Below are 16,469 nucleotides of genomic sequence, written 5' to 3'. Positions count from 1 at the left end.
TGTACGTATCATCGGTATCATCGGTCGATCCTCGCAAACTGACCCGCGCTACGTTTACGCCAAGTCCAATCGCGATCGTAATCCAGGAAAAAGAAACGGGAGCAACGATTTCAGTTGGTTGATCGAACCGATTACGTCGTAAATCACCTGTCTTATCTCGGGCCGATATTTCTTACCTGTGTACATAGTACATAATATGTACACCGATCGAGACGATTCTATTTTATCGTGGTTCGAATTCCCGTTACAACGTGACGAAGGAAAAGCAGCAGCAGGATGTAAGTTGAGTCGAAGGTGAAACGCAACTAGTTACGTACGCGTAACGATGATTTCGCATGCGACGTTTTATTTGTTCCCAAGATCGGACGCGCGGCTCCTCGTCTTTTCTCTCTTCTTCCAGTCATTTACGATAGGAAGAAAAGCGTGAAAAACCGATAGATAATGGTTGCCGACGCCGATGCAACACACCATGAGTACGATTCGCGCGATGTAAACAGTAGAATATGGCTGTTGGCAAGCCTGTTCGCACGAGTGGGTGCAACGCCACCACAGACCTTGAGCGATTATTTTACCACTCGCAACTCGGTTCGGTCGATTCGTTTGGCTCCCTCTCTCTCTCTCTCTTTCCCTCTTTCTTCTTTCCATATGCGGGAGTCGAGGGAAGAGAGAGACAGAGACAGAGAGAGAGAAAAAGAGAGAGACGGATAGTCGCGCATTTCGTTTTGGTTCTATACGATACCGTGTCGCTGTACATTAAATAGCGTCGTAGCATACGCGTTACCTCGAGAAATATAAAACACAAATAAATATGTATGTCACAGCATACTTACGAACGACCATCTATCTGGTAATCTAGTTTTCGATCCAAGTTGGAGGGGATTTGCAACGAGCGAAAAAAAAATCAATCGCGAACTGGAATACGAGATTCTTCAAAGACCTGGACGAATCATTATCAAGCCGACTAGCACGATATCAACGAAATAGAAAGGCGTTCGGTGTTAATGCAACCGTGCAATGTTAATGGTTGCTACATTACGACGTTCTTCATCCACCGACAAACAACTATTAATAATTTTACTGCGCGTTATTATCTACGGATTTGTATGCACGGCATAATGCAGCGAGCATGATTTCGTCGAAACGAAAACTCGATTATACGCACGTAGATCTACGTAGAGAGAAGTCGTCGTCGACTGGATCGTACACGCGACTCGGAACGCGTGTCAATTCGGCATGCATATGTATGTGCATCGTAGCCGCTCGATTCGTCGCAGTGTATCGTACGAAAGAACGCATCTAGAACATACGAGGAATTGGAGAAGGAGAACGATCAAGCGACGACGCGACGACGATGATCGGAGGAAACAGGTCTTCGCGTTCGGCGAAATCGAAAACACCACGTCTTATTTTGTTTTTAAATATTTTTTTAATAAGTTCGATAAAAAAATTATATAAATCGGATACTTAATAACAAGGTGAAAGGTATTATAAACAAAGCGCTAAATACAAATGTACAGTTGTTATACATGTATAAAGTTAGTCATTAACTCAACTAAGTTCACTATCGTGTATGATGAAAACTTAAATCTACGACATACAGTTGATAGTTTGTTCTTAGACGCGTTGAGCGCCCGACGTTACTCTCCTCGGTATCCGTGCAAAATACATGGTATATCGTTTGTCCTTCGTTTACTGAAATCGACGAAAATGCACGAGCGGTTGAGATTATTTTCTTACGAGCTACATACGTAATAGATAGTAAAAAATATTCGATATACTAAAGAAACTGCGAAAACGATAGAAAAGAAAAATAGAAACAATGAAATTAATTATCGAACTGTTAAAAGGAAAAGAGAATGAAAAAGATAATAGCAACTAATGCTTGATACTCGTGAATTAATATAATAAAATGATTGTTATCGTTATCATTGACCCCGCGTCTCTCATCATTACTCGTCGATTTCAAACGAATTTCCGATTAAATGCGATCGCTATAAACCTTCGTATAACATTTAATCTCGTGTAAAAATATCGGCCATGCTTTCTCGCTGTCATTTTCTCAAGTTTCTTTCGCATTACGTATATATACGTGTGTATACATACGAGGATACAACATCACTTCCCAACAACAATAACAATAATAACAGCAAGAACGACGACGACGACGACGACGACGACGACGACGACGATGACGACGACGACGACGACGACAGCAAAAAATAAATTTACTCTCGACCACGATCGTTATGGCCTTTGCGTCGTTCGTGCCGTTGTTTGCTGCGCGCGTATTTCGTTAACAATTTATTCTTTTGTTTTTGTCGTTTGCACATTTACAGAGCCACATACGCGTAATATTGCACTTTGGTGTGTTTTCGTTTATTTCTATATATCTACGGGAATAAATTACAAACGCTCGTCGACGACTCGTACACGGTTGTGATTTTTTTCGCCGTTCGTAACAAGCAGGGATGATCTTTTTCTTTCTATCGTTGCGATACGGTTCACTGTCAACGATTTTTTCGGTGTACGCGGTCAAGTCACAGAACGCAATGTCGCCGGTCGCGAAACGCTGGTCATTCAGCAACGCGAATATTCGAGAAAATTTGTTGGCAGATGCGCGTGCTCGCGCTATTTCATTACGGGTGTAAGAACAGAAAAGAACACCAATTCGATCGAATGTCGGGAACGTGTGAAACGGCACGTAGACGTAACGAACCGAGATATACACGTAGGCTGAGTTCGATCAGTCAGCCATTTTAGGCGTATTTACGCACGCTTTACGAACGAAATCTTACCTTCGCACAACATATGACACGAGGTACGATCCACCCGTTGCGACTCAGCAAACCTTTTCTCTCTTCCTGCGATTCTCGTGATTCGCGTTTGCCTCGCTGCCCTCAACTTTTGAAAACTGATCACTTACAGGACATATCTTTATATCGAAAAATATTCTCACAGCCTATTGAATTACAGATCGGACAAGGCACGACGGACAAGGAAACAGGATAGGATAGGACAAACGAGTAGAAAATGGGCAAAAGTGGTCGTTATACGTTATACTTTGGTCCTTCGTATTATACGCGCATTTATCCTATTAGTCGTCGGGCTCAATGTGTAAAAAGTAACTCGCTCGCTCTTTCTTAATCCCCCCCTCCCCCACTTCCCTTTCCCTGACCCATCCAATATTTTCGACTTCGAAAATATGCACGGTACTATCAACATCCCTTCTTGATATTCGTGTCATCCGTTGCATCAACATTTCAAACGTTGTAGCGAACCTGGGTATTGCCCAATGGCGAAGACAATGTTATCGCGGCAATGATTGGCAGTGTGAAGAAAATACGCATCGATATCACAACTTATTATTAGTAATATAATCGATCGAAGAATCGAAGATATAAAGACAAAGACACAAGATATCGCGTGTAAATTTATTCGTTTGGTAATTATTTGATGCGCGTTGCTGAGCAAACCGATGCAGACTCGGTGTGAGAAAGATATTTTAATCGGCAGTGTAGTCATCAACAAGTCTTGGTACATTGGCGATTCGGCATGCGTTGGCCCGTTGAAAAGATTTGACGTAGATACAAGAGATCTAACGATTGCGTTTATATCGACAATCAAATTACTCGTTGAAAGCGTATACCGCCGCGTTGCGTATCTCTAGAGGTAAATAGAAAATATGAGATCAAACGTTTTACGCGTATCGAGGATTCACGTTCGTTCTAACGGGTAGCGCTATGATGTATACCGTGCGTGGTACCATTGATGAAACAGGGAACCGAAAATACGAAGAAGACGGCACAGGTAACAAACGCGAATACAAGAAACGAAAATATAAAGCGATGGGAAAGAAAAATAAGACGAGAAGATGACGAATATTTAAATATTTAGTTGGAAAAATTGCACGCGTCTCACTTTGCATTTGTCGTTAACTGTACACTCGCGAACACTCTCCACATACTTCTTTTTTCTGTTCCCTCTCTTCTGTTTTCGCTTCATACGCAGGGATGTGGGAAAAGACCCTGTTCTACCATTCGTTTATAGTAATGCCGTTCAGATGAAAATATAGTTCTTAAATCTAATATACTACACAAGAGATATACAAAGAAGACGAGTGCTGCATCTATGTCGTGTCGCGGCACATTCTCGAAATCGTCGGATTAGCCGCAGCCAGCCAGCCACCTCGTCTAAAACGTTCGTAGTATAGACGAGAAAGTGGAAACGATATAAGGACTGTGCAGAGTATGCGGACAGTGCGCGTGAGACGAAGAGATTTCGGGACTTTGCACCGCTGAGCGATAGCTTGCCCATTCTCGTTCTCTCAAAACGTGACCCAATCGCTGCCTACACCGATAGTAGACAACATATCTGTGACATCCGGTGTACAAGAAAACTCGAAGTGTGATCCACTACTGGAACTGGCCGTTTCGAAAGTATCCAAATCGGTGGTTATTGTTTCCATGTCAAGATCTATCTTAAAATCCGACGGTTGTATCTGCAATAGATCCGTTAGCGAGTAAAGATCCGCCAAGCTCGGATTGTTGGCAGGTTCCTCGAGTTTGACGACCGTCGCGGCAATAGTCGCATCCCCCGAGTTGACCACAATGTTGTTACTGTTAGCATCTAGCGAGTCATCGTTCGACATCGCGTCGCTGACCATTGGGTTCGTCGACACTAGATCCGAAGTTTGAATCGCGGAAGGTGCGACGGTAGGAATGGTAGCGGTTCTGGTAACTATGGTCGAAGAACATTTCGACGACGTACGTTGAGTGCGCTCGTTCAGCATCGCTGTCGTTTTGCCGATGTTACTCGTGCTACCGCTGGCAATACCGCCACCGATACTAGCGACAGACGTCGGCGAATTTGTTTCCATTTCCATTTTGATTTCTATATCTATGTCCATTTCCATTCCTATATCCATATCCTCGATCGATTCGTTCTTGACGAGGGTGGTCGCGGTTGTCGGCGTCGGAGCCACTGTCGTCGTGTCTAATTCCTCTTTCACCAAAGAGTTGGATCGACGTTCGAGGTGCGAGTGATGACGAAGGTCGTGCTTGTGCTGCTGCTGCTGCTGCTGATGATGATGTTGGTGGCGATGATGATTGTCGTGGCAAGGTGTTCGAGTACGAAAACTTTTTTCCGAAAGTAGACTCATATCATCGACGGATGTGGAAAAGGTAACGTTAGCTGGATTCGAGGCGGCAGGTCCGACCGACGACAGCAATCGGTCTTTTGGCTCGAACGTCGTTTCATAATCCATCTCGAAACTAGGTTCCCGTTTGATTTTCCCAACGACAGCTGTAGTACCGTGTCTGATCGTAGTACGGCGCTCGGTATTTTCCACCGAGGCCGGACCAGAGGATATGGCGGCAAGTCGGGAGGCGGTCGAACCGCACTCGAGAAAATTGTCTTCGTAAAAACTGGCCGATTCCGGAGAATCTGGCGTACCGCATGATGGACTGCTGGGTATTTTGGCGGTAACGATCGGAGGGGTAGGAGTATAGTCGAGAGAAGGTCTTTTGTCAAGCGCCAGTCTGACCTTCAAACGCGATACAGGTTTGGTACTGCTGGAGTGAGCTTGCAACCTCTTCACCATTGTACCAACCACTCCTGCGTTCGCGCTACCGCTCGTCGTATGCGTATTGTTGTTGTTATCGTTACGCGTGTGATTCTTGCCCAGTATCGTTGCTCCCATCGATGACGACGAGGAAATACCACCCCCCGCCGACTTTCGCGGCTTTTTGCTGCCTTCTTTTACTTTCGTACTTATAGAACCACCACCGCCGCCTCCCGTTGGTTTTGATGCTTTTTTCCTCGGTCTGTACTTGTAATCCGGATATTCCACCATGTGTAACTGTCGAAGTCTTTCCGCCTCCTCGATAAAAGGCCTTCTCTCCGCTTCGTCCAACGTCTTCCAGCGTCTTCCTAGCCGTTTACTAATCTCCGCGTTGTGCATGTCGGGCTGAATCTCGCATATTTTCCTCCGCTCGATCTGTGACCAGACCATGAACGCGTTCATCGGTCTCTTAATATGATTAGGATTGTTCTTCTTCGTCTGAAACAGAAGAAGGAGAAAAGAAAATGATCAAAAGATCCTGGGAAAATTTCCCTAGGTATGTATTCTCGCTTTACGCCAGGCGTTCACTGTATCGCGTACCAAGCCGTGTATTTCGAGTGGACGATGCTCGACGTAAATTCGTATATAAACGTATAAACGAAGACGTAGTCGCGTTCGCGTATGCGCATCGTAGAGAAAGAGAGAGGAAGAGAGAGAGAGAGAGAGAAAGAGAGAGAGAGAGCAACGATCGCGTCCGTGTAGCGTGTAGCAAGTCCATGTGCGTTCTATACACTGGCGCAGCGATACCAATTTACATACCTCATTAAATGGTAAGCTAAGCGTCGAGAAGTAGATAACACGTAGCGTGCGCAAGCAATCTCTTGCCCATTATACTTTTAGATATTGCGTCGATTACTCGACACGCACTAGAGTGGAAATCGAAAGGGCAGAATGTAGGTTACGAAGGTGATGTGCGCGAGTACAACGACTCTACTCGCGGTATAAGGATCACGTGATACACATCATAGGAACCCAACCGTTCCTCGATGTCTCTTCATCTTTTTCCTTTTCCTTAAAGTTAAACTAACACCGTAATCGGATATATTTCTATTTCGAGAGATGTTCGTTAACGCGTCGATACTTGTACACACGTTTGCGATCGTTTGAACCGAGCTTTCGACTAATAGTCCAACTCCTCGCTTATTTATAGCACGGATGCATGTATGTGCGCATCAATCGCGTTTATCGACGCTTTTAAGTCGCGAATCACAAATGATCGATCGTGTCTCGATTCACGGCCGCGAAATCAAGAAATAGACCCTGGCCTATTCAAAAGCGAATTCCACATAGATATATTTCTTTGCTTCTATCGTTTCTGTAAACGCATCTGTATTCGCTTAACCTTTATCGTTCTCACCTTTAGCAAACACTTCAAGCGACGTCCCAAAATATATACATATACGCTTTCTTAGATTCCGCGAAACGAAGAGCGGAAAATATTTTCGAAAATATCTTCGATGCAAATAGCTTGGCGAATTTATCGAAAGGCGATCGTGACGAATGAAAAGGAAGAAAAAGATGTTATCGAGCAAAAGAGCACAGATAAATAAGGATGATGAAAGAAGCTGGAAAAATTGAACGAGTACCGCCAACAAAAATTGAAACGAAATCCAAAGTCATCAGGAATAATAAACGAGAGGGAGAAAAATATATAATCTATTCTTCCGTTCGACGACGGTGTTTTGTTAGTATTTTAAACGCTACAGAAATAAATAAGCATACCTACTTTTTTGTGTAAAAACGTTTACAGGGAATAACCGTGCAACGATCAAACTAGACACGCGCATGCAAACATTTTGCCTCTGCTCTCTTCGAGGAGAAGAAGAAAAGAATCAAAGAAAAGTGGAAAAAAACACGTCGCCTCTTTGCAATTTGTAGAAGACGCGACCTGTAATCCACCTTTTACTCCTCATTTCTTAAATCTATAACGAACGTTTTTCCTCCCATCTGTCGACGACACGTAGTAACATGTAAAGTCGTCGGATCTCAATTCCACGAATTGGAAATTAACGAAACAAGATACACGTTACTTTTTCCTTTTCCTTCTTCCCTTTCTCTCACTCTGGCGCGTTGTTTCTACCGTGCTTATTGGTATAAAATCAGCCATTACAAATACTATATCGTATATGTATATATTCGTTGGTATATCAGCAGAAAACAGTGTTTCGACTATCGTTTTGTTATTGATAATATCCATCTATGGAAGACGTTAACGCGTACGGGACGACCAGACAAATAAAAACGTCGTGTTCGTACGCGTTCTTCGAGATATCGAAGTTTAATACGACGATTACATACCTGTGTGGCATCCGAGTACGGTGTCGTTGAATTTTTATCCACAAGCAACGAACCAAACATAGGAATCCCGGAACTAGAGGGACTATCTTGCTGTTGCGGCACCATTTTTGTGCCGAGATTTACAGAAAATTTCGTATATCACTTCACTTTCGGTCTCCGATGCTCAGAACGATACACTACACTTGGAAAAATTGCGATATCGATTCGTAGAAAATCGAGCCTCCCGCGCCAAGAGTATTTTGCGTCTCGCGTCTCCTCGACCTTGAATCTTTCCCCGTGTTTACGACTGTATCCTTCTTCTGTACCTCGTTCGACCAGCTCTTTCTTTTCTTCTCACCTCTCCTCTCCTCCTCCTTCGGCTTTTCCCCTCTTTTTCCTCTCCTTTTTCTTTTACCACTACCGTGTGTATGTGTGCTTTTCTTACCGCTGTCGCGATCACTGGCAGCAACGGCACTGTGCGCGACACTACGCTTGCTTCGGCGTAAATACGCGAGAGATAGTTTTAGATTTTAGGAGAGAGGCAGTCGACAGATGATCGCGCGAGATTGGCGGCAAACCGCGAATTTGCGACGCACGATAGCGACCACTCTTTCAGGCAGAATCGCAAACGTAAGCGTAGCAGTTACGGTTTTCCGTAACATTCGCGCGCACGGGCCGCGGACACGCGTTTCCTTTCTTCTTGATCGTCGGAGCCCGTGTGTCTGCGCGTCGGCCGTATTCCAGAAATACGATAGGATTTCGATGCGATGCGCGTCTACGCGATACACGATGCGGCGCGACAACAACAAGAAAACAGTTATGTACTGCTATTCAACGCACTGCACACTCTACAAAACACGTATCAAAACACTACGCGTAGCAAGCAGTATGCTCTCGATCATGCGTTTTCTGTGTATACATAGAATGATCACGTTCATGCGCACATATACGATGATCCTCAAGATCCGATGGCTGCTCGTCGATCACGAGATGACATTATCGACCGACGTCGCAACGACGCTCGCCCGACGAGCGCTCATTCGCAACTAACTCGCCCTCGCGTCAGCGTTCTACCTCTATACTACGCTCAGCTGAGACGTACCACCTCCCTCCACTAACTCGCGTAAACACGCTGCCTTTCCACTTCCAGCCAGTCGCGATGCAGCCGCTCTTTTCTCCCTCTTTAACCCTGAAACCCTGTACGTTGCTCCCTTTTCTCTTTCTTCTTTCTTCCTTTCCCGTCTCTATCCTTCCTCCTCCAACCATTTAAGCATATACTACACTAACCATACTACACACTCCTAAGCGTTTATACGTACGTACATGTAACGCGCGCGCTTGTTTACGTACTCGTACGACGTAGCTGCACCAGACATAGATCTTTATTTCTTCCTTATCCATTTATTAACCTCCTACTATTTTTTGACTCCTTCGATCATCATAACATCCATCGGGTTGATCGTATTAGAGTTATTTCTGTTTCGTTCTGTTAATCGTCTTTCCCGTTCTCTACCTTGCGTTATCAGTCCCCAATCTTGGTACAAAATACAAGATCCGCGATCGTTTAATACGCGCTCGATCGTTGACCGCTATCGTATCGCCTGGATATTCGATTTTCTTCTAAACGCGTCTCCGTCGCCGCTATCTGCCGTTCTTCGGTATCCCGTGTATCGCGAAATGTCGCGATATCGTCTCAATCGTTTTGACCCGTCCGACTTTCGACGCGTCTTATCGCGATTACGATCGTCTGCACGACGATCGATTAATTTTCATCTTCGATCTTGTCGCTCGTTATCGAAGAAACGCGTTGTTTACGTTGATTGAGGAGGAATAAAACCGATCGAACGTACGACATACGGCAGGGTTCTGTAGGATGAAAAATACTCGGATCAAAAGTAAAGGTAAGTACATACACACTTAAGAGTAAAACTATCGCTACTTGTTCTCGACTTTTATTTCTCGCAAATGGACGCTACTTTGAGAGCGACTATCCGAGTCACTTCAGATTGGGTAGTCGTTCTCAAAGTAACTCGACGGTATAACTCACGATAGTTTTGCTCTCAAATGGACGCGTACCTCAAGTAAGATACGGCGCGTATATTTGCGATCGCTGCGACCGCCATGTCGCGCCACGCAGCGTCGCATCGGTCCGATCGCTAGGATCGCGAGTCGCGGTGAAACCGTTGACCCATCATCCTCTCTCGTCAAGGACCAGAACGGAGAAGCGGAAAATGGAATCGAGCCAGAGAGCCGAAGAAACAAGCTTGTAGTCGTGCGCGCACGCGATCGATGGGAGCGGCTGTCGCCACTTAACCGGATGCTAGTCGCAGCTCGAGAATACTAATTGTTTCTTCTCGATATATGTACGTACTCTCGATGTATGTATTTAGAAAAAGACAAATAGACGGGACAAGGCGAAACCCATAGGCCGTAATCGCAACGACGGCTATTTCGTTTCCGTTTTTCTGCTTCGCTCTTCTCCGCTTATCGATTACCGGTATCGATGCCGATAAACGATACCGATATCTCCCATTTGTACGCGACTATCCAAGCCAAGCCGAGTCAACCGGACGCTTTCGAACTGGGATTCAAAGAGGAAAGTAGCGGCCGCCTACTCGACCGCGAGTTATGCCTTGCGAAACTGTACGATGTACGACTATCGTACGGAACACCCGCGTTCTGCATTTCACCCGTCTGAGTCAGCGTAGCGCGCGACACGTTGCGCAATTCTCCTGCTTGCAGTGCTGTTTGGGACGATGGAGAATTATCGCTAGTAGGGGTGCGAAACAGCGTTTCTACGCGTATATCTCTATACGTATGTATATAGCAAGATCGCAGGAAATCTGCTCTCCTTATCGACCGTTCCGATACGTCGCGTCGCCCGCACCCGTCTTTCGTGAGAACCTTAGGAAAAACGATCCGTCTTCGAAGGGTTCCAATGACCCATATACATAAGCGTATATATGTGTGCGTATATACGTACGCGCATCCGAATGGTTTCAAAATACATGGTAAAGGTTAGGCGAGTAGACGCCGAGATGTGTAAGCATACACGCGTGCATCGAGGCGCAGGTCAACACTTCGCGTCTCGTCTTAAACATTCGACGACGCTTTGCTCGGAGGAAACGGCGGATCCGGTCGAACGAAACAACCGAACCAGCTGGTTTTCCTTCGTTCCGTGTTATTCCTTTTTGCGCTTATGTACATTCTATACCCTATAGGACAAACGTGCGATAAAGGTGTGAGTTTTCCCTTTGGTCGCGAATACTTCGACCGATCGTTTTGCTTCGGGACTGTTTGCGACTGAACCGACTCTACCTGGAAACGAATATCGGTCCAGCTGTCCAGCTGTCCAGCAGCTGTGCACTTCACCTGCCCCGTTTGTAGCTGTCTGAACTGTGCGCGTGCACTGTGCGTGCTGCGGACTATTCGGCCGTGCACCAGTTTAACACGTCCAACTCGAATCACTTATCGAGGATTCGACTTTGTAAATTTACGCGTTTCCCTTAACTGGATACGTATTTCGAGATCGACGGAAAGAGGCGCTGTTGCTTACGCCAGTACTCCACATAACCTATTTTACTTCTCTTTTCTTCCTCCTTCTCGCTGTTGAGAGAACATCGGAAGGTGATTTCCAGACAAATTACACCGGTCACGGAGAAACGCGTTTTAAGGCACGGTTCACGGTACATGAGACGGGTCGAGAGACAACGATTTTACATGGTTACGTTTCCGGTTGTTTCAACCATCGTAATACACCCTTCGTGCTAACTTTGCCTCTGGGAATCCATCTTTTTTGGTCGAAACTTATATTTACCGAACGTACTTATCGAGCAGAGGTCAACGATACCAAGTTAATTAAATATAGGAATCTTCCTGTTGAAAAGTTATTACTCGAAAGAGATTGCAAAATCCCGTATGGCCTTCTTCCTGCCTTATGCGTGCTAGATAGATCGCCCGTTTTTCTTCATACTACGAACATAACTGGATATTGTTTCGTGGGAATGGAGAAGTAGGAGGGGTATTAGTTAGGTTGTATGTACAAATATTTTTCTGGCAGCCGGAGGGCGGTCGGTAATCCTTATCGAAAATGTTATTTGACAAATCGATTCATATATTGATAATAAAGAGATATTCAGCTGCTTTGAACACGATATGTGTTAGATAAATAATCAAATTTATCGTTTAAATATCGTCTGTATTATCACGTTAAGGTAAGTCATACAGTGGACGAAGAATTGCAAAATATTAAAAACGCATGACTGCTGTTTCCCAAATGGATTCCTAAACTCAAAACCGTCATACTTCAGCTCTATTCATCGAGTGATATCAGAAAATAAAAAGAAATTAAAAACAGAATGATTTTCAAAGGAAGAGTTCTTCCTTTCCTTCTCTCTCCCTCTCTCTATCAACTAGCTTCGTTTAACTTCTCCATGGATATTCGAACGAGGTCGTACCATTAATCGAAACGCGACAGCCTTTTCTCTGCCAATGTATTTTCCATTTCTCGTCAAGGTTGCAAAATAACTTCGATAGGCAAGTACGAACACAAAGAAGAGGATCGTTGAATCGGTCGGTGACTAGATAGACAGACTCACGGGCAAGCGAGTAGGTAAGTAAATAGGTAGGTAGGTAGATAGATAAGTAGGTAGGTAAGTACGTAGGTTCGTAGGTAGGTAAGTTGTCATGTAGGTAAACAAACACAAGCAGAAAGAAAGAAAATGATGGAATACTAGGCGCTACTGTGGATACACGACACGACAAACGATATCGAAGCTAAAGAGAAGTGGAGAGTCGCGCCTCGATTCTCGAACCATGCACCTGCCTTGCGTTACCGCGTGGTATTTATCTTTATCGTCCTTACCTTTTCCTTTCTCGAAACTAATCGGCCAAAGGATAAAAGTACATGGATGACTCGCAGCAACGAGACGAATTTCCCCGCGACTAACGAATGTGCGATACGAGCCTTACCTGATGGGAAAGTTTGCGTTATCGGTTCGTTCGAAAGATCGAAAGAACAGGTGTGAAACAACGATGCTACACCTGCGCGAATAACCGTACATCGGTTCTACTGTTATGCCTCGTGTCGAGGATTCTCCTGTTTTCGACGCAAATACATATGTTTTATTAATCTAACGCATTATTTATTCATGCAATTCGAGACGAAGAGAAAAAAAGTGGAGGAAATAGTAAAGTTCGCATCTTTGCACATTTACTCCACGTTTGTCGTCGAGGACGACGACTACCACAACGACCGCGACATGTCGATGCATTTGATACGTGACGCACCTCTTTTGTCTCACGCGAGCGTTTTTCTATGACAAAATCGTAAACACCGGTTGTGCGATAGCACTTTTCGATGATGCGTTGCGATACGATATCGATACGCTTATTCACGGCGATTGTAGAAGTGGCCATGGATGTGGCTGCGGGTACCCGGATGAATAAAATCCTATATCCTTTCTCTCAAGCGTGTATACTTTTTTAACTATACATAGGTATGTACATATATAAGATACGTATATACATATTACGTTTTAGAGAGTATACACGTATCCGAAACTATCTCCGCGATTTTTGAGCCAATTTCCTTCTTAACCAGCAGTATCTAGTAACGATAAGTCGAAACATCTATGATTTTAATTACGTACGTTTTCCTACGATCGATAAAGTAGAATATTTCGGGACAGTCGCAGTCGGCTAAACAGAACATCGTCGTTATCTTCCCTTCGCGTCCTTCATCCAGCGCGGCTCATTTGAAAGTAGACCGACAGAAATAGAAGCTGTAAAAGTCATACGACTCTTTTTTCAAACCCTTTTTTCGTTTGCGTCGTGCATTGTCTTCGGATTTGCAAATCGACCGATCCAAAATCGTTTACGAATCAGTCGATACCATAGTACGGAATATACAACGCATAGATACTATATATATCGGTAAGTCACTTCCTTGCTACTTAAGCGTAAAATTCTATTAAACGGGGAAGGTGTTTTAACTGTTTTAAATTTCACTGAATCTTCCTCTAACGAAACATTAATTTTCCTCTTCAGAGCAGATAACGGATAACGAATAACGTATAATCGATTTTCTTTGGAGCGGAATAGACCAAGTTGAAATTCTGTTAGAACGTTAACGCTCTTCGAGGCGAGAGTATCGTAATTTTTAAAAGCTGTACAGGTCGTTGGGTGCGAGCGTCGTTGCATGTGCACACGTGGAACACCACGTAATACGTAGTTCACGATACATACGAATCTTCCTTTTCTCTTACCTTAAGATCGACTAGTTTGCTTCTCGAATCGATACGATTTAACTATTTTACCGTGTATTTTAAGTCGAACAATCAGTGTCACCTGTAATTACTGATCACTGTCGTTTGTTTCTGCAACTCATACCTCTGCTTCTCTTCTTCCCTTTTCTTTTCCTTCCCTTCCCTACCCGCTTTTCTTTTCGACCGCGTGCGCCATCACGTACGCTTGGTCGAGTACAAAAACAATAAATTTTAATTATAACGAGACAGCAGTACGACAGAAATACAGCACGAATACACCAGCATGAACACGCGAGAAATATCAGGTCTCCCGAGAAAGAAGCTAACCCAACTTATAATATGCGATAGGTATAACGTAGATTGGGGATGAAGTTTAGAACCAAGTATGTACGATCAACTAATCGACGACCGTTTGCTTGTGAGTAACTCTCCTAACTTCGCCATCGACTGGTTTCCTCTCGATAGGATTTGATCCTTGGAAAATCGTTAGATCGACTCTTCGTTCCCTGGAGAGAGAGAGAGAGAGAGAGAGAGAGGGAGAGGGAGAGAGAGAATGACGAAGAGTGAGAGACTGAGGGACGGAAGTTATCATTTCGGAATGGGAAGTTGCTTCGTGGAGTACCTGATTTTGCGACTACTTGATTTTACAGGAAATCGAGGAATCCACGAATCGCTTGCCCCAAAGAAAACGTGAAAACGTGAGTGAATAATAACGTATGGGATACGCCTGTAATACGACTACCATTCTTACTGCAGTTGCTACAGCCTACAGGCTTTCTGTCATCTTGCTAAACAGATGTACACATACTTACACGTATACTTCTCCTGGCGCCAAATCGTCTCTATCCCGATGAAACGTTCGAAACCACATAAAGAACGTGATACATCGGGCAAACCGGGAAACAATCAGCCGAGGCAATTCTATCGAGGTAACTGTACTGAATTGAAAAGAACCATGGAAGAAATCTCTCTTCTTTTCACAAAGAGAGAGAGACGGAGAGAGAGAGAGAGATGGGGGCGGGGGGAGAGAAAGAAATTTTAACCTACAAAATTTTTACATCGCATGTTCGAACGAAATAATTCTTGCGATATATTTCAATTTAACTTCAACTTCTCCGAAAGCACGATCTCGAACGTTCAAATGAATCGAGCGGGCACACTGGCCGTATCGGATTGATTTCTAGTTTATGTCTCGACAAATATTCCATAAAACCGGGAGGGTTATTTCGTTTTAACGTCTAACGATATCGTTTCCTGCGATATTTCGATTCGCACGAGGAGCGCAAATTCTCGAACCAAACGCGTCCAATAAAAATAGAACGAGACAGAGAGAGGAAAAGAGAGGGAAGAAGAACAGTGTTTGGAATTATAGGAAAAAGCCACGAGTAAACGAAAAACATTGATTTTTTTCCAATTTCTTATCTCCTCGTTGTTTCCTTTCTTCTCTCTCTCTGTTTACTTGCTGTTTCTCTTTGGTTTACCTCCGTTGGTATTACTCGATCTTTCGTTTCATCTGAATTCTTCTCGTCGTGCTTCCAACTAACAAATTGATAACCAATAAATCAATCTCCAAAAGGAAACAGACATAGTCGCGCGCGCCACTGAAATTGATTTACGTAATCGGAAGTGATTAAAAGGTTACTTTAGCGGATGAATAAGATTTCTCCTTTCCTCTCCTTCTCTTTCTCACTCGTATATTCTATTTCCGTTATTTCCACAGCTCGTCTACTCTTACCTCTCATTAGTTTGCAGTTTCGCCAAGATAAAGAATTCTCGATGTTGCAATATTCTGGACGATCCATCGCGTCCTCGCTATGGTAGAGGGTGAGTCCTCTCGTTATACAGAAGCGGAGCACTGGGTGATTCCCGATGAAAAGATACGAAGAAAATATGGAATACAATTCTTCCATGGACACTTCGCTTTGACAAATTTTCAAATTGGATTTTTCACAGAAAACGAAGCGTCATATGACAAAATTATATTCTAGACTTTCTTCCTATTTTTTGATAAGGAATCACCTCACGCTCGATTAAAGGTAACTGTCGGACGTATCCTTTATAGGAATGCAAACCGTACACGCAATTGATGATATACATGTAGTTAATTTATTCGCTCTTTTATAACGCACGAGGTTCGTAACGATCATTTATTTAAAGTAAGCACCACCATTTCAGAGATATTACTAAAATGGACTACATATTGGGTGATTTGCATGCCGACCGACAATGGTAGACGGCGCCCTACGAAAGGGACGAATTATGTATAGACGCCGCAATAAACGGTAATAAGGTGATTCTTGAATTCC

General features: G+C 44.0%; 1 protein-coding gene across 2 annotated transcripts; it reads right to left on the bottom strand.

Moving 5' to 3' along the window:
- Window positions 1-1,504: 1,504 nt before the first annotated feature.
- LOC117205018 (hybrid signal transduction histidine kinase B-like) lies at window positions 1,505-9,000 on the bottom strand. Of its 2 annotated transcripts, none has more exons than XM_033443035.1 (2): window positions 7,919-9,000; window positions 1,505-6,058 (listed from the first exon to the last, which is right to left on the bottom strand). In XM_033443035.1, the coding sequence occupies exons 1-2, from the start codon at window positions 8,021-8,023 to the stop codon at window positions 4,325-4,327; spliced, it is 1,839 nt and encodes a 612-aa protein (XP_033298926.1). In that variant the 5' UTR covers window positions 8,024-9,000; the 3' UTR covers window positions 1,505-4,324. The 2 variants fall into 2 exon arrangements, with proteins under 2 accessions (XP_033298926.1, XP_033298927.1); XM_033443036.1 differs by lacking the exon at window positions 7,919-9,000 and adding an exon at window positions 6,380-6,721.
- Between the last annotated feature and the right edge of the window lie 7,469 nt (window positions 9,001-16,469).

The sequence above is a fragment of the Bombus bifarius genome, unplaced genomic scaffold, assembly GCF_011952205.1.
Source record: "Bombus bifarius isolate JDL3187 unplaced genomic scaffold, Bbif_JDL3187 scf7180000007986, whole genome shotgun sequence".
Lineage (NCBI taxonomy): Eukaryota > Metazoa > Arthropoda > Insecta > Hymenoptera > Apidae > Bombus > Bombus bifarius.
This window is presented reverse-complemented; position numbering and strand designations above follow the sequence as displayed.